General features: G+C 34.5%; 2 protein-coding genes across 9 annotated transcripts in view; one reads left to right on the forward strand and one right to left on the reverse strand.

Moving 5' to 3' along the window:
* Window positions 1–18,725, reverse strand: LOC139753240 (uncharacterized). 4 transcript variants are annotated; one of them, XM_071669476.1, is made up of 13 exons: window positions 18,620–18,725; window positions 17,019–17,084; window positions 15,631–15,709; window positions 15,338–15,470; window positions 13,985–14,215; window positions 12,921–13,163; window positions 11,869–12,015; window positions 9,578–9,718; window positions 8,997–9,114; window positions 7,890–7,950; window positions 5,218–5,868; window positions 4,477–4,700; window positions 1–3,323 (listed from the first exon to the last, which is right to left on the reverse strand). In XM_071669476.1, the coding sequence occupies exons 2-13, from the start codon at window positions 17,067–17,069 to the stop codon at window positions 3,204–3,206; spliced, it is 2,199 nt and encodes a 732-aa protein (XP_071525577.1). In that variant the 5' UTR covers window positions 17,070–17,084; window positions 18,620–18,725; the 3' UTR covers window positions 1–3,203. The 4 variants fall into 4 exon arrangements, with proteins under 4 accessions (XP_071525577.1, XP_071525578.1, XP_071525579.1 ...); XM_071669477.1 differs by lacking the exon at window positions 18,620–18,725 and adding an exon at window positions 18,338–18,476 and having other exon boundaries at window positions 11,869–12,012; XM_071669478.1 differs by lacking the exon at window positions 18,620–18,725 and adding an exon at window positions 18,338–18,476 and having other exon boundaries at window positions 4,477–4,625.
* The window catches only part of PGS1 (Phosphatidylglycerophosphate synthase 1), a 14,820-nt gene continuing 14,195 nt past the window's right edge, over window positions 18,638–19,262 (forward strand). The window contains exons 1-2 of one of the 5 annotated variants that reach the window (XM_071669481.1): window positions 18,670–18,687; window positions 19,089–19,173. Coding sequence is in view for 1 of the 5 variants with exons in the window: in XM_071669479.1 (XP_071525580.1) it covers window positions 18,647–18,687 (41 nt within the window). In the remaining 4 variants the exon portion in view is untranslated. Of the gene's footprint in view, window positions 18,842–18,862; window positions 19,174–19,262 lie in introns of those variants that run through there. The other 4 variants (XM_071669479.1, XM_071669483.1, XM_071669482.1 and 1 more) reach the window with 4 other exon arrangements.

Consider the following 19,262-nt stretch of genomic DNA (forward strand, 5'->3'; position numbering starts at 1 on the left):
TCATAATTTTCAAATATTATTTTTCATCAAATCAACATATAACTATACATCAAAATAATATCATATTCACTTTCATGTGTTACTTACTACTATGCATCACAAACAGAATAATTCCATAACACCAGAAGCAACAATGGAGTCAGATGATATAATAAATCACACAATAGAACTTCAGAAATTAAGCTCAGTAACCCCACCTACCATCAAATATGCTTGCTCAAAAATCTGATGCTTATCTAGTCTGAGATAGGACTATATCCTTTGCTGAAGGCAAGAATTGAAAATATAAATAGCAGTAAAACATCTCTCAAGTCAATAGAGGGTTAACATTTAATTAATTTTTTCTTTTTAAGAATTCTTGAAGGTGGTTAAAAGTGATGCAAGTCATTTGGTCTGTAATGTTTTCACACAAAAACAAAATAAAGGAAAATCTGTTCACTGCTTCAAATATTGTAACAAGTCTTTATAAAAAAATTGACAGTTTAACATCATAAAGAGGATTTTGCTTTACAGCTTTACTAAAGATGTAGTGTATTAGGAGAGTGTAAAGATATCTAACAAAAACAAATCTGTTTAGTGAACAATAAGTAACATCATAAAATCTACGGAAAGAATGTGCTGCCTTAACGCAGTAGAATCAAATTCAAATTTTCCATGGTGACAACATCTGAAACATCTATACAGTGCTGACTACACCCATGTCATAGAGGCAAAAGGAAATTCTATTATCAAAATTCTTATCCTTCATATATAGATGACTTCACCTACGACAGTATGTTTTGGGATAGGAGGCAGCTAATCTTGAGCCAATTCAAAATGCTTTGGAAGAGTGATCAAAATCTTTTCAAATACCTCAGCAAAGAAATGGGCAAAGATACAGACAAAATGTAACAAGACATACTGTAAAGGGAATATGTTCCAATACTGCTATCTAACGTGTTAAGTTTGAGAAATAATCAGAAGAAACTGTGTAAAACTGACCCTTAAAGAGAGAAGAACCATGCAAAGCTCATGAACTAGTACCACCAACTACACCTAATTACATCTGGGTTTAAGTTCCAGCAACAATTTGTAGGACAACAGAAACATGTTTGGTCCCTTTTTACTTGTACAGTACTTTGTTTAACAAGAATAACATGAAAGGCAGCACAGGAGATGAGAGATGAAATGGTGATGGAGAATGAAATTGAGATGGATCAGGAGGAAATAGTGATGGGCAAAGAAATGGTTATGGGGGGTTACCCCTAGTTCTGTTGCATCTATCTATCTACCTATCTATATCTCTGATGCTCATTCCCTCTGGGAACTCCCAGCAACGGAGTGGCCATAACAAAAGTCTCTACTTATGCCGCCCATGCATATAAGGCAAAACAATACAAGATGGAACCCATTTGAAAATGTAAAGCATGGCCAATCTACAGATACTTTTTTGAGTGTACATATATCAAGGACAGGGTATGATATAATGTACTATATAAGAACATCATAAATTGAAGATATGTTAGCTAACTAATAAGAAATGTAATGTTGGAAATGGAAACAAACATACACACAATTAGATTTACAGGGGAAGGTAAAGCCTTAATTCTAATATGAAAAACTTCATTGTAAAGTGGAAGAATTATAATTTGGCTATATCAAAGAGCATGATAACTGAAAATTAAGAATGGGAAATAATCACAGCAGCTACATGGGTGACACAGGGTTCTGCTGGGACAGATGAAATCAGTTATTTCTTTTGGTTGGTTGGCTTAGGTTTGGTTAAATACATAATTTCTAGGTTACATTTGGCTATCTTCTGATGAATTGGATTATGTTGTTTTGTTAGCTTTGTTGAAGCACATTAGGTAAGGTTTAGCTAAATAAGGGGAAGTTGATTTTGAAAAACATACTATCATCTTTTCATGATACTGGGGTAGGATGGCTAGAAGAGTTAAGAAAAAAGAAAGGGGTGATAATAACATAAGATTCAAATACATACTTCATAAACGAATTTTGTTGATGTGGTTTACACAAAGAATGAACAATACAGTGTATGAGTAGTATAAACAGGGTTGGGTATACAAGTAGCTGATCTATCTACCTATCTGATTCCCTTTACCTTCAGGAACTCCCTTAAGGGGGTGGCCATGACCAAAGAATCTCCATTACTAGTGAACTCCAGTGGTATTTCTTAGACTTTATTGCCTCATCCTTAACATGACACTGAGGGTGGGCAACTCTTATTCCTGATGTTGCCATATAATGTTCCTGCCAAATGTTCCAACCAACTACTTCTACCTAACGTTCCCACTTAATGTTCCTACCTACTGCCTCTTCCTAATGCTCCTATCCAATGTTCCTGTCTACTTCTTTTATCTATTGCTAACATTTTTTGCCAAAAGGCAGGGCTAGAATACATCGCTCACCATAGAAATCCTGGAGTTACAAAAAATGAGCTGTGTGAGTTTAGTATTATGTGTGACAAGGAGAGCTTGTGTGTTCGCGGACAAAATGCTTGCAGTCCATTTTTGGGTGAGGCAAAAGGAAAAGAAAACCAGCTGGGTCGGAGTGCAACTTGACAACTATCAAAGTGCTGGCTCACTATACAGCCATCACTAACCCTACCAATACTTAGGCAGGTCGCACCAGTAACAAATCTCCTTGGTTGGAGGCTGCCTACAACTACTACCTACAAGAAGGCAGCTGAAAGGTGAAAAAACATAAATAATAATTGTAAAGACAAAGGATATGTGAAATTGTATGTTAGTATGGGACAGGGATGAACAATGAAAAACTAGGTCTGTGTGAGTTATGGAAAACTTTGGAATTATGTTCAAATGATAAGCAAATTATAATGAAACAAAGTTTATCAACATGGAAAATGCCAATAATCTGAGTTAATAATCATATCTCAATCATTATAATATGTTATAAAAATTTGTACTAGATATAATCTTGAATGCCATGATAAAACCACGAGTCATTCAATGGAAGCATTCATATTATAGCCATGAGAACAACAGGTCATCAATTTCATTTTCACTAACAATATATTATGTATATCCCAATCTTATTTCTTGTATAAAAATCCAAGGCCTGAAAATATTTTCTTTCATGTCTCATGATTAGAAAACAATCATGAGATGCTAAAACTACCATTAAAATTATTACACAGTGTATGTACCTTTAAAAAAAAATGTCCTAAATTATTCTCCATTACATCATTTTTTCCTCTTCCTTCCTACTCTTTGAGATGTCACTTCCGTTTCAACTGATTTCCGTTTCCGACTTGATTGCCTTGTTCGACGCCGGGGAACGTAAAAATCAATATCTTCAGACTCCTGAAAAAGAAAATATTTCCAATACCAAAATTATATACATAAAACAATATATTTCAGAGATGTTTCATAATCATGGATAACAATTGCTATTTTCAAATTATGTTTTATGAAAAAGATATATGTATACTCAGTAATGAAGATTATAAAATATATTACATACAAAATACCCTCTCCACGGTATATGGTATTCCTTACTGAAATATAAAACATACGTGGGATTTTGAAGGATTCTGATCAATAGGAGACATAAGGACATTATGAAATCTCACCATATACCCTTAGGGAATGTATAAATCTTTAAAGTAAACATATTCAGAAACTAGATGGGTGAATGATCAGAGCCAAACAAGGGTTAGAGAGGAATTGTTCAACCTATCTTTTTAAAAAGGAAAGAGGAAATACCCTGAACTACAAGCAAACATTTCTATAAAGCATTCTCCGTAAAACATCGAAGATAATCAGAGAATTACGTGGAATGATGAAAGTATCTAAGTGAGTGGCAGCATAGGGTCAGAGGAGAGGATATAAAAAAAAAAAAAAAAAAAAAAAAAAAAAAAAAACACTGAGACCTAGAATTGTGACTAATAACCTTGGAAAATATACAGATTGAACAGTGTGTTTTTGGACTTCCACTGGGTATTCAATATGATAGAGACTCCCTTAGTTAATCAAAAATCACCCAAGTGAAAGAGAAGTAAGTAAGTAAACAGCGTCTTTCCAAATTGAGTTGGAGATACAGTGGTGTTCTAGTAGGCTTCATAACAAGTGTCACTGATATTCCTTATCTATGTAAATGACTTTCCAAGACCTGAATGATAAATATTGTATTCTCTCTTATTTTTTCTCATACATAAATGCCTATGCATATATGCAGATACACACAAAACAGGAGGGGAGGATGTCCCAGGAGTCCCTTCTATGGGGCTCCAGCAGTTTTCAGGAAGCTGTACTAATTTTAGTTCACTGATGACACTACAACTTTGTACATCACTTTTTTTTCTAGTAATATTCCCAAATTATGTAATTTGCCTCAAGTAAACTATGTCAGAGCTATAGTACACTTGGTGTAAAGAACCTCAGTTATCAAATTCAAATCTATATCAAACCATCTGTTCCGCCAAGAGCTGTTTTCATATTTTCATACTTATCTTACCAAAACCTCCACCAGTTGTGATGAGATGTAGTCTACATCCCCTTGGTCAGTCAAGCTTGGATGGTGAAGGTCTTGAGGGGATTTGTTGGCCGGCATGGAAAGCATGTTAACCTGTTGGCTGGATGGTTGTTCAACTTCTTGAGTGTCCTCTGTAACAATATCATGATGAGTTTCGGGCTGATGGGCCGGAATAAGCTCTTCTTCATCACTTTCACAAAGATGACCTAAAGAATGGACATTCATCTAATTCTTAAACATTCTATATACATATATACTCTACAACCTATAAATACAACCAATTCCCATATTCACAACAAACTGATTACATCAGCACAATAAAAGATGTGCAAATTGATTTTTACATGTGACTGTAGAGCAGAAAGTATGGAAACAAGGTTCAACATCAGACAATGGTAGAGAAAATGTGAAAAAAGTGAGATGGCATGGTTATGTGGAAATGATGAGTATCAAAATATGAAGATACTGAATTTGTAAGGGAAATGTAAAGCAAAGGACCAAGGGTGTAATGAATGCATAAAGTTACAACAAAAGGCTGAGAGAAGTGTTAGTAAAAGAGAAACATACAAGGATGCGTAATGAGAAGGATGCAGGGAAGAAATTATAAAGTGAGCCATCCTGCAGGATGGATAGTACATCATTGTGCTAACTTAAACATAGTTTAAATATCAAAATTATTAGACAGGCAATCTCAATATATCAGACAAGCAATTTGGTGCTGACCTGATAGACTGGCAAGCTGAGGAGGAGTCAAAGGTTCACAGTCCTGAAGCAGGCTCACACTTTCTTCACTACCAACTGAACTTGAGGGACTGGCCAAGAAGATATCAGGGCTAGGGTGTACTGGTTTTTCATCAGATTGCTTGTTATCTGGTAATAACCTATCTCTCAAACGTTCACTTGAACATACTTCTTTCAAAGGTTTCAAAATTTCATCTTCAGCTGAGTGGTGTAAGGAATCCTCTTTACTAATCCTCTTCCCTAAATCTGTATGGGCACCACCTCTTAAGTCTATTTCAGGTGTGCCTAAAATTTCTTTCCTTTTCAACTCGTTTTTACTATCATTTTTTATTTTGTCACTAATAACTGTATTTTCTCTCCACTGCATACTGCTATCTATGCTGCATGGCATGTTCTTCTCTATATCTTCTTTACATTCATTCAGTTTTGGATTATCATTAAGTACTCCATCATGTGATACTGATGAGCAAATTTCATTGCTTATCAAACAAGCATTTGTATCCTTAGACATCTGCCCACATATTACTTTTTCATCTTGAACTTCACATTTTTGGTCATTGTTCTCTCTTCTCTGTGCGTGCCTTTTTCGAACTTCATCAATAAGCTTTGCAAAGTGTTTGTTATTCTTCTTGACTGTAAGAAATCAAAATGAGTACTCTTAAAACATCTGCACTGGGAATTTGACATTCAGACAAAAAATATATAACTTAGTTGGGTTCATGACACTCAGACAAAAAACATATAACTTTTGAACAGGTTAAAGCAGACTGAATGCTAACAAATGAATCTTAAAACATCTATACTGTGTTGTTCTTACATTAGAATAATTCTTTATAAGGGTGTTTATAGCATCTGCAGCTATGTAAAGTCTCAAAAGTTCACTTTGAATTTATGATAATTTATGTAAAAGGCAAAAATAACAAAATATTGGTCCAATAAATCCTAAAGAACAAAATCTACTACACTGAAAAAGACGTTTCTTTTATGTAAACGAATAGCCAAAGTCTGACAGAAATGTCAAGCCGTGGATATGGTAATGGACCAGCAACTTCAGTAGGACTGAAAAATACTTGCTTAAATTAAGGATAGGCCCTCTGTTGAGCACAGAATGATAAACTGACATTGTTCCTCACCACTCTCCCTGTGCAAACATAACTTGCACCATTAAGATGAACATTTTTCCTACTATCATTTAATTACTATAGTAAATATAAAACACATACTAATTATATAAATAATTTTATGTTACTGCATGCATTCATACATTTATAAATACACTGATCTCTTGCTTATTCTGATATAAGGAAGAGGATTTCTGATGTAGCTTAATGTCAGAAATATCATATTATTTTCTTTTAAAGAAATATCTATACTTAAATACAATCCTTTAAGGGATGAACTAAAAAGCAAAGTGCACACACCACATAACTATACCACGTAAATGTGATAGAAAATGACAAAATAGTAATGTATGGAGATATCCCACTACCTCTGCAAGGATTCCAATTCGCATGAATTCAGTCTTACACGGCTCATTTCTATGGCCAAAATTCACTCAATCATATGGGAGGGGTTCACACATACACACATCAAACAGCTCAAGTAGAGGCTTTGGCTCACTTTAAACTCAAACCTAATGGCCAATCAAGCCCAGGAATGTAACACAGTCCTGTATGTAAGAGATATAAGCTTCTCTGCACGGAAAGATGTTGAAAATGGCTCTTATAATGATCTGTCCTGATTAAGTTAAATATGGAATTGCTGACCTCTTCTAGCACTCTGCATCTGTGACTTAACAACTGTCTTGTATAGCCAGACATGTTAGTCATAATTACAAAAGCTTTTTTTTTTTTTTTTTTCAGACTATTCGCTATTTCCCGCATTAGCGAGGTAGCGTTAAGAACAGAGGACTGGGCCTTTGAGGGAATATCCTCACCTGGCCCACTTCTCTGTTCCTTTTTTTGGAAAAAAAAAAAAAAAGCTAACAGTGCATAAAATGGTGAGAGGGAAATGTATGTACAGGTTAATATAACTAGCAAGGAATGCCAAAAAGATGTAAAGACAGACAGACACAAAAATTATTAGAATGATGAAATCATATACTCCCATCATACCTTTAAAAAATGCAAGGATGATGGGAAGATACCTATCAGTATACAGAAAGAAAGCAATCAGGCAATGTGTCAGTGAAATGGGGTAAGAAAATTTTTCACCAAGTTGAGGGAGTGATAATGTGGTCAAGACAGTTGCATACATCTTACTCTGAATTCTTACAAAACAATATAAAAAAGTAATCAATTTTCTGAATTTGTCAAAATTTTTCCACTCAAGTATGAAGGAAATATGCTTGCCAATAAATTCACTGCCCTGCTGCTGCCTTGAACCATTACTCTAAAGCTGAACTACCTTGTGGGTAAGTACATCTAATACTAAGCACATACTACATTCTCCTCCAATATATTCTTTACAATCTACTTTCAGTCCTTAAGAAATAAGGAAATCTTATAAGCTATTCCAGGGTGTGAAGATAAAGTTGTTAGATCCAGGAAATTGTCATGACTTTTGTGATCATCTAAGGAAATAAATAGTGTGTACTTCAGTATTTCCTAACTTGGAATTTCAAGTTCTGTCTTGCTTCTATGAAACAAACTTACGGTAATTCTTTTGTTCCTTTTCAATGACTTCTGGAGCACTTTTTCGGTCATATGTGAAAATCTGCAAGAGAGTAACATTTAGCATCAAAAATACAAATATATGAGTGCAAATGCAAATGCAAAAATTCTAAAAAATTCATTATGAAGCATAAAATACATTAAAAGAATACCATGCAAAATCTCGCTAAAGTTCATGACTACAGCATGCTTCTGCACATTAACATCCCTTTCACAAATTAGGCTGGCAAATGTGGGGTTCCAAAGGATGAGAAACATTTTCTCCTTGCAGATGAGGCTTACAAACACTAGCACGTGAGTCCATCCTTTTTAACTGTGAACAATAAAACCAATTTTCCATTCACCCAAATGCCCATGCCCCTTGTATACCATAAGGTCTATTGCAGCATATTTTCTTGGTCAAGGAATACTGCAAGCAATATGTAATATTTTCTGGAACACCAACCACCTCCATCTACTCTTTATCCCACTTTCTTAAGCAAAATAATGGAAAACGATGCAAAAATTTTGTGGCATCCATTTGCCATGATCAAATTAAAAGTACACCATTTATGAATCACAGCATGATTTTGCATTATGGTATCTTTTGCAGCATCACTTTCTTATTCTGGCCCTTTCCCTTCCCCATTCCCTGCTAATGCTACTGATGTACTGAGCCTCTCATTATATATTTCACGGAGGCATCTATGGCAATAATCTAATCTATATTATGACAAGTAATTCTGTTTCCTAGTTATGTTCACACTGAACTTGTTTATGTCCAAATAGTTACCATACTTGAATCTCTCCTTTATAAATCTTTTCACTAACTGTAGTATCCAATATGAGCACTGTTTGTTTGCATGCATGTATATATACATGTGTAAGTTGATATGTATGTGTATCAAGAATCCAGATAGATGAATGAGAACAAAATGCAGTTGTCTGTTGGTGATAAAGGAGGAAAACTAGACAACACAACATAAAGATGTTTTGTAAATTAAGTGTTCTAAGATACTACCTGGCCAATTTTCTTAACATAGATGATATATTCATTAAATTACATTACAGTAATCAAGAATATACTCCACAGGATTTTCCAAAACTTACACTCTGTGAACTGGTGCCTCGTGCTTTCTCACGCTCTTCACGTTCTACTTGTCGCACAAGATCAGACACAGGACATGGTTCTGCTACATCACATTCGGCATTATACAATGTTGTGTATCTAAAAATGGAAAAGTCTTAGGATATACTCAAATATAACAATCTGCTATACAATCCTCTATATGCAGAACTATTGAAACAAAAATCTATCTAATGAAACATAGTAAACTTTCCCAATTTTCCTTTTCCCACTAAATAAGAGAGGCAAAATTACTACCTAATCAAAGACATTCAAAGAAGCTTTAAATCATGGTACTAAATATATCCCTACTAAATGGATATCACATACAGAATGCAAACAAATATTTTGCCATAAATTTTCTAGAACAATATCTTTTCATTTAAGCAATGTAGCACACATTCCTACTATAATGATAATTCATATCCTCTAGAGAATTTACAAATTCTTTTCCATCTTATTCAAACATTTTCAAACATTAATATTAAGCTGAAAAAAATCATTGAATAGGTTTGCAAGATACATAGCTCTATGTACAGATTTATGTCTTAATGCTTAAACATACCTGCGATGCCTGTTGACAAGACTTTGTTTGTCACCTTGAACTGACAGACCAATTTCCTTTAACTTCTGTCGCATTTGCTTGTCTGACAACAGGCTGTACACCAGCTTGGGTAATGGTTTCCGCTTAGGACTTTGTTCAATGCTGAAAATCATAGTAATGATAAATTGGGCATCAGCATTCTCATGTCTGCATAAACACTAGCAAAAATATTCAAACATATCAATACCATATATTCTCCACACAAAATAAACTAAAATTATATACCTTAACTTTACTTCTGAAGAATATTTACTTGATACAATAATTACACCATGAGGTAATTTTGGACTGACTGAACAGCAATTTCCTAGATGAAGCATGAAGCTTCCAGGGCCTTGACATACTGAAGTTGTCAACACTGAGCACACTACAAAATAGACATTAATATGATTAAAAGTTTAAAGTCAAATGCAAAAAGAACTTGGGTAAGTAGAAAGTTTTCATCTCTTAAAAATTTCATGCTCTGTTCTCAAAGGTGCAAGTGAGTAATATTAAAAACCTATGGATACTTTCTGTGGCAGAATAAAGTAAGAGTTAGTGTTAAAGATGTACAACATCCAGTCAGTCTTTAAAAAAGTTTCCCTGAATATCACACATCCAATACAGCTACACATGAGGATAATCCACCTATCTCCACACAGAAATAAAAGGCTTACAACTTCATTTGCTATCTAATTACCAACCTCTTTGACAGGACTCCTGCCCTAATACCACAATAACTGAAAAAAAAAAACCAAGAAAGGAGATCCAAATAACACCCTAGTAATGATGGATGTAGTTCTGCAAAAGAAAAAGTAGTCAGAGAGATAATGTCAACATTCATTAAGAGTTTTGGAAAACTTCATTTACACAAAGGCACAACACTTTAACTGACCAACTAGTAAGTCCTGCTGTTCCTCACCTTTTCACACTGTGTATCTAAATAGAAAAATTGAAGATACTGTTAAAAACTCAACATGACACATCAGTATAATCTATCCATCTACCTTATCTTTAGCTGTTCCCATTTACTATCTATATCTCGAATGCCCATTCCCTTCAGGATTTCCCATCAAGTGGGTGGCTATGGCAAAAGAGTTTTCACTTCTACCTGTCCTTCCATGCATACCTTACATATATCACTCTATACATTCTTCCTTCAATTCTCTCCCTCCAGTTCCCATTTACTTGGCATAAATCAAGTGTATACACCAAATTAGTCCACTCTCAAACCATTAGTTTAGGTCCAGTGAGCTAAAGTTGACAGAGGTCTCTGCCCAATACATGTTTTTCTAAAGTTTTCATTTTACACATCAAGCTGATCTATGATACAATAATAACATTTCCGTTATCATCCCTATCCTTGAACACAAAATACACCCACTGCATGTCATCAAATGTTGTTCCACTTGCATCCTCATCTATAATACCTTTACCCTCAAACCCAGAGCATCTGTCACTCTCTTTTGCAGTCAACCTTTTTCTTTCAGCCTTTAACAGTACTACCACAGAACTTTTGCACTAACCCAACATCAGACATACAACCACTACAACCATATCATCTTTAGATGTTCATCCATGCATCTTTATAATGATTTGTTTACACCATATATTTTACATATCTATTTTATTTACTAATCTATTTTTCCAATTCCAAGTATTATGAAATTTATACAATCTCTGTTACCCTTAATATTTACCTATCTGAAACTCAAAAAAACATGGTTTCCCTTCTCTACAGTAGAGCTGAGACAAGTATTCCCTTTAACAAGACTATACAACATTATATCAAATTCCTAACATCCATCACAATTCTCAGTGCACCTACATTTGTTCTCTCCTACAAGATTCTACTTTCAGCAAGATCATTCCCATCATGATCTTTATTCACCACCATTCACAAATGTCAAACTTATTATCATCTTAAATCTTCTCCACTCAAAATGATGTTAAGGTGTAATCATTAATTTCTTCCAAAAACACAAACAGTACTCATAATCACATTTACTTTCCACATCTTCCTATCATACACTTTATGAAAGTCATATATCATTTCTATCTAATTCCTCCTATGATTCAGCTGTACACAGTAAAGAAGCCCTCTCACTCTCATCCCATACAACACCCCATCCACAAAATCATGAAACAACCCCCTTGTACTTCAACCTCCTTAATCGTAGAATTATTTAGTCTCACTTCATAGGGAACTTGGTTCACTCAATATGATGCTAAAGATTTTAAGTGACGTAAAGAACTTGACCTCAAAAACTAACATTTCTATATCATCTCTTGGCTTAATGCGCTGAAGACAAGCATCAAGATGAAGGTTAATGTTTCTCTCTGGCACTTCAACACCACACACAGGGCATGGTACACAAGTTCCATCTTGTTCGCTGCTGCTCTCATTATTTATGCTTCTGCTGTGAATATGAACATTATCAATAACCTGATATTTGCAAAATATACAAAAACTGCTGTTAAAATGAATAGTTATAATCTTAGAGAAATAGGTTTCAATGCTTTAAGTAATATCATGATTGTTCCTTGAATGTTATACTTGCATATTTGTTCTGAATCATCAACATTCCTTGAAGGATCACAATATCAACAACACAATGCACTTCTTTTCTACAATTACTCTTATCACCATGTAATGGATGAGTGGGCCATTCTTCAATATTTCCTGAAACTTATGGCAACCTGTGTGTGTGTGTGTGTGTGCAAAACTATACATAATTTCAGCTTCTACTTCATTTCCTAACCAAACGATAATACACTGTGACAGCCCATATCTTTAGAAATGAGGAACTTTGCTGTCACAAGAATTCTCAATAGTTTTCTTCAACACACACCAAGAAAAACACACCATTTCATCTCAATCCCTCCATTCTTCACCATTTTACTCACTACTCAGTCAAAACTTACTCTGTAATTCAAACTTCTTCTAGTGACATTTAACAATAAAAACCTAAAAGATGAAGAATCCTGAAATGCTAGAAAAACTCCTCATGCCTTTCACTACGAATATAAGGATGAATCTTATCCATACATGACCAGGCAAATAAAACATGTACAAGATTTACAGGTTAATCTCTTTCACAATGTCTGATAATTCCTTCTTCAGTAAGTCTGATCTGTATACATCAGCCCACAATGCAGTTAATAATGATGAATAACCATAAGCAAATTCCATGAAAGTTTTTTAAACAGTATATGTTAACGAAATTTGGCATAACTTGACCATCAAATCACTGCCTGACAAAAATCCAGACAGATTATATATGCAGCCATGTGATTCTAAAACAGTAAAAATCTTATGAGTTACCTATTACCAGAGACAGAAAAATAAGCAGATGTTTGACTGGTACTTTGGGTTGAAGGCAAATATGAGCTGGACTGAGACAAACTGCTCACAGAAGACTTGAGTTTGGCCTGACTTTTACTACTGCTGCTACTCTTGGAGGAACATGGTTCAGGCTTGCTCTCTCCTAATGGTGTGCTACTTCGGCGTGGTGAAAAAATCTTTCCAACATTCCTCTTTGGAGTAGCAGTAATGTCTTTGTCATTCCTGTATATCAAAAAAAAAAAAAAAAAAAAAAAAAAAAAAAAAATCACAGATTAACATTAACATATTAACATTAATGAACAATACACTACAAAGATGTCAAACTAGTGGTTCACACTTCAATGGCCTCCTTAACACGTGAACAAAAAATAAAAATTTTGAAATAAAATCTTTAGTAAAAGACCAATAAGAAGTGCAAAATATATTCAATTATCTATCTACCTATATCTCTGATGCCCATTTCCTCCAGGAAATGGGCATGATAAAGAGGTTGCCAGACAAAAAAGTCTTTGCTTATCCCTGTCCTTACATCCCACCCTTGCATATACCATTCCACAGATTCTTCCCCCATTTCTGTCCCTCTAATACTCTTCAACTCTATTTCCTCATGTCACAGTAGTCTTCCTCTTACATCTACCCCTTTAATCGTAGTCCAACACTTTCTTTGTAAACTTCCCATCTTGCATTCTTTCCACATGCCCAAACCAACACAAAGTATTAAGTTTCACCCACTTTAAAAGATTATTATCCCTGCCATACTAAATTTCATTACTTTCTTTAATCTATCTTGTCATACTACATGGAACTGGTAATAAAATAAAAAAAGGAAGCAAGGGTCACTTAGATGGTATAGCAACATGTAATTTAGCTTCCATCTACATGTCTGGCATGTGTAGAGAGAGGAAAGTCATGTTACTACAAATAATAAAGATAATGACTATTACTAAGCCATCTCTGTAGCATGCAATGTGTTTTATCAACTCTTTAAATTCTTTTCATTTAAAAATGTTTTCCTTCAAATAAATTTATGAATGTTTACATACCTTGTTAAAACCTGAAGACCTTCTGGAGATGAAATCTGTTTCGGTGAAGCTCTTTCTTCATCTTCCAATTGGTTATTACGTGGAGTCTTGGGGGAAGTAAAAAACTGCCCAGAGTTACAGGTGTTGATGGCAGCTTGATCCTCCTTGGTGTCCACTCTAATATTTCTTGTCTCTAAGTAGCTTGTGACAACATTACCCTTGGAAATTCGATTCAAACGAGCTACTTTATCCCTGTGAAAAAAAGGTTAATGCAATTTGTTAAGACTTGGCATACTGTACGAAAATGTATAATATTGTAAAATTCTCATTCATCTTCCATGAGCATACTGAACCGACATGCAGGCAGAGTGAAAGACAAGAGAAGATAGAAGACTGGCAAAATGGAACCTGAAATATACGAATTATCAGAACGAACATAATTTTCCAGAGTTTTAAAAATGTTAAAACGAAAAACTGCAATCCAGGAGTGTTTTAAAATTTGCAGTAAAAACTGAAATAACCTAATCAGCATGTGCCAGTCAACCACAACCTAATGAAAGTAACTAGAATACAGCTGAATCTGCCCTTGATTACCTAGAGCCCCCTACTTAGGAACAGTTTATTTCCCTGGACCCTGTTCATAAGCTGAACTGTTCATACATCAAATGAAATTAGAGTAAATACCTCTCCTTGACTGAAATAATGAATTAAATATTGAATTCTGAAAAATACATAGTTTACAAAACATCATATCAAACATTATCAAATAAAAAATGCAATTCAAATACTTTTGCAGTTTGTAAGTATGAGTAATCGATTTTGTCACACTAGGAATCTAATAATGTTCTTTAGTGCTTAATCATAAAGTCAGGTGTCTGCAGGTTGGACATTTGTTCATACAGGACTCCCAGTATCCATAGGGTGGATGTGGGATTACAAGAGATGACAGCATGAAATACAGGAATCTGAAGAAAATACAGTTTTCAAAAGGAATTGGTCAATAAACTACAGGCACAATTTCTTGTGACATAGGCATGGAAAGAAAACACAGGAAAAGAACAATTAAAAGAACGTTTTTAAGTAAGGGTTGCGGAGTAAGAAATAAGGAAATCTGAAGGTAACATGTAGCAGAACAATGTGAGAAAGGGAGAGGAGTCAATGTTGAAGAAAACACACATATAGTCAATGAACAATGATGTTCCAAAGAACCTCTGGTGACCAATATAGTAGGAAAAGGCATATCAAAAACATAAAAAGAAAAATCATGTGCACAGTATAAAATACTATCACTTAAATCAGACTAGAGCTTTCATGCTTCCTGAGGAAGTACACAAATCTTATGAAAAAATAAAAAAACTATAAATGATTTATTACCTTAAAGCTGGAAAGAGTCCAATTATTTCATCGAGAAGCCTGTTGTTCCTTAAATGCTGGCTAGTAGTTTCTTGAAAACAGGCAGGACACTGTGTCTTAAAGGTTAAGTACTGTCGAATGCATATTGAACAATCTACAGAAAAAGACAATGCCAGTCAATTAATACATAACTGCATATGTTAAGGTTTCTATCTTAGATATCAAGATCAACTGTCTCAATCTAGTGTCATTAACAGAATTTTTAGCAAATAACATTTTCAATTTTACACAAAGATGATATATCTAAAACTTACAATTATGAGAACAAGCAGTAATCATTGAAGTAGACAGGAACTCATAACAGATGCCACAACGCAGTAACTCATCCAGACGCTGTGGATTAACAAATACAGAATCAATAAACATTGCCTCCACAGAAATAAGGAAAAGTGTGCTACTAAGTCTACTCTACATATCTGAATTTGTTAAGGTCCATGTCACAAGGAAGTTCATTAAAGTAAGGCAAAGTGTTTGTGGAAGATGGAATTCATTAGCTGTAAAACTTCATTAAAATTCTTTGCACCTAATCATTACTTTTCAGAAAGACCTTCATCCTGTGCCAAATGAACTTCCCTCACAGTACCATGCTATTTCCATCTAATTCTTAATTCACTTTTTTCTCTATTATCCTCATCCACTTTTTTTCTGAAACACCATTTTGTCAACTATATCATTCAAGACTTAATATTCCATACTCAATGCTCTCCAATTATCACTCCTTCCTGGAATATTCTCCTTTTACCAATCTCTTTTATTCTCATCAACCACAATCTCTTATATCGCCATTCTTCCTCTATTCCTATATGGCCACACATCTATGGGAAGCTCCTATTGATGAAATCCTCTTGTACCTCCATATCCCCACAGTCCCACTTTCATATCCTTTCATCAACACCTATCAGCTTCCATTTACCTTCTCTTGCCACTGTCATACTATCAAATTAAGCATCATTTAATTAATATATATACACTAATGGAGCAAAAACCACCAATCCTGGTATGAAGATTACAAGATTATTCTGAGCACTGCATCAGCATTCTTAAGAAGGGATGGTAGTACTTTTCTATATGTTTAAGCTCTACAGCCTACTACATACCTCCTAGTCATTCATTTCTGATTCCAATCAGTATGACTGTCTACAGTTTCTGAATATTCTTTTACTCTACTTCATCACATCCTTAGTTTTACCGTATCTCTCTCTAATTTCCTCAATCCTTACTATATAATTTTTTCTTAACTCCAGGGCAATGTTTTCAGAATCTATGCTAATTGTCTTTTATCATCTATACCAAAGAGGGCTGCAACATACCTTCCTGTATACAAATATTAACCTTTTCTATTTATGCTTCAGAAAATTAAACATCTCTCTCTGTACAACTTCTCAATCCTTCCTCTCATGACCTCCAGTGTCATGCTTTGAATGAAAGTGGTAAATTTCGCTTCACCCATATTTCTAACTATTTGTTAATCTATAAGTCTGTGTCCAATACACCTCCTTCCATAAAACAAGGTCAATGAAAAAAACAAGACATCCTTGAAGTTCAACTGGGCAACAAACTTCAGATTATACATAAGCAACAGAGTCTTAAAATAAGTGGTAAACTGAAAATAATACTAAAGCATTTAACAAATCAAACCCACCTTTAACTGCGGAATGCCTGATGGCCAAGGAAGGGATATATCATCCGCCATGGTCGCTTCACATCACTATCCATGAAAATAAAAAATGTATTAACATTAATGCATTCAGTTATACATGATACTTTTTGATATTAGAAATACAAGACCCACATAGAATCATGGTATATGCATAAAAAGATCTCAAAATATATAAAAGATACAATTCAGTATGTCTGCATTTGCTAACAATGTTCTTAAAATGTAAGACTTATTTACTACAACAGCCATATACCTGAATGTAGTTAAGGTTATTACACAATCAACTATGTTATCATTAATTATCAGCTGTTTGTGCTTGTGATTTTACTTTCTGAAGTCGAACATCGATTGTCTAGTTTTCTTATGATTACAAAAACCATTGCCATTGTATTCACTGCATCACATCATAACATCAAATTTTTGCAGTTCATTATCACTAGAGTCGTATCCCTCAACCAAGAAATAATCTAGCTCCATATGGTCATCTTACATTATAATAATTGAAATAAACACCAAATCACAAGAAAGTAAAGTAAAATGCTGTCAAATCAACCTGAAGAGACCTTGTATTAATAATCCAATCCTCACCACTGTCACATCAGTTCAAATTGCAAAATCTGAAAAAGAAAGTTCCGTCACTTTTATTCTATTCTCTGAACATTACACTACCATCACAAAAGAAAATCACTTAATATCCACAATTAGTTTCAGTGCACAGTGAAACTGATTTTCTGGTGACATAACATTACTTTGCCAATAGATACATTGGTACGTAAGTAAAAGTGGGTCAAATGGTAATATACCAACACTGTTATCATTGGATCTATAAGACTTCTCATTCAATCCCTTTAACATATAAATTAACTCTGAGTTAAACTGAGGCATAGCCGACTTAAGGGAGCAAGGGGTGAAGCCTCCAGGTTTGGTGTGATCAGGCTGACTGCTTTCACCCTAATATATCCATGTACTTCATGACGGTGACGCTTAAGGGGCCCCTGACAACTCCCAATGGATTAGAGAAACTGAATTTCATCTTTTTGATCACCACAAGTGAGACTGCTCTGAATCTCGATATCTAGACATTCTACGCTTCTTTAAGTCAATACAGAGTGAAAAAACAGCACAAAATGAGGGTTAGATAAAATACCTGCATCATACTGTCTCACCAATGAAAGTATACCAGCAAAATAACCGCTGCATAAAATGAGCAGGAAATACCTTTTATCAAACCTATACTTTGAGAATATATAAGACATATGAAAGAGGGCTGAACCTTGACCAAGTGGAAGAAAATGACTAACCCTTTGGAGAAATGACTTATTTCTTCTTTAGGTTAATGTATTAATACAAATAATTCGGGACTTCCCTGAGGAGTGACATCAGCTGAAGCCTGAAGTCATCATTGTTTACATTCGTTCGCGCCATTTCTGTCCACTTTTCACAAGTGTCGGACAAATTCATGATATATTGTCCTTTTAATCGCTTACAGCCCTCTGGATTTTGTTATTGTCTGATTAGATAACCAAAGCCATTTTCTGGGAAAAAACTGAGGATATATAATTCAACTAATAATCATCACTCACCGTCAATTCGATAGATGATCTACCAAGATGGCGGCGCCCATGTGGCATCGTCTGCTTTTATCTCAAAAGTTAGTAGGCTTAGGTAACAAGGTTTGACCTATAAGGTGATTATGGGTATTCCCATCTTCTTAGAGAGATATCCCTCGTCCTAGAAGAAGTCGACTTGCAAGTTGTTTTTTTTTTCATACCTGCGGAAGGAATATACAGTGCTAATGTGAAGAGGTGATGTTGCTTATAGGCCAGTATCATATTTACTGCCACGTAATATATCATAGATTAGTGGGTGATAAAAAGTACTTATAGTTAAGTCAGATAAGTTTAGGAGTTCCTCTGCAGTAGCCAGAATGGACTCGAGTCCAATAAGTCAACTTTATTGAGACGGTGTGAACTTACAAGGAATAATTGCAAGGAAGAGTAATTTTTTCATATACTTAAAAAGAAAAGTCTTTCAATGTGTATTTTTATTTAGATGGCATTAGATGGATTGGATATCACGGACTTTAGATGGATAATAGAAATCAGTGACTCTCATTTGATGAAGAAACATTATCATGGTGAGCCTTACAGTTAGAATTATTTATAAATAATATGAATATTTAAATTCACAGGAAGTTGTAGACGGTAATCATGTGACAAAATGTAT

The sequence above is a fragment of the Panulirus ornatus genome, chromosome 14, assembly GCF_036320965.1.
Source record: "Panulirus ornatus isolate Po-2019 chromosome 14, ASM3632096v1, whole genome shotgun sequence".
NCBI classification, from domain to species: domain Eukaryota; kingdom Metazoa; phylum Arthropoda; class Malacostraca; order Decapoda; family Palinuridae; genus Panulirus; species Panulirus ornatus.

Bases quoted from the DNA above. Each gene is read 5' to 3' on its own strand.
- LOC139753240 (XM_071669476.1), bottom strand. From the start codon at position 17,069: ATGGCGGATGATATATCCCTTCCTTGGCCATCAGGCATTCCGCAGTTA. The intron at 15,710-17,018 runs GTGGGTTTGATT...GTTAATCCACAG, and splicing joins CAGGCATTCCGCAGTTAAAG to CGTCTGGATGAGTTACTGCG. The intron at 14,216-15,337 runs GTAATAAATCAT...TTTTTTTCACAG, and splicing joins GGACTCTTTCCAGCTTTAAG to GGATAAAGTAGCTCGTTTGA.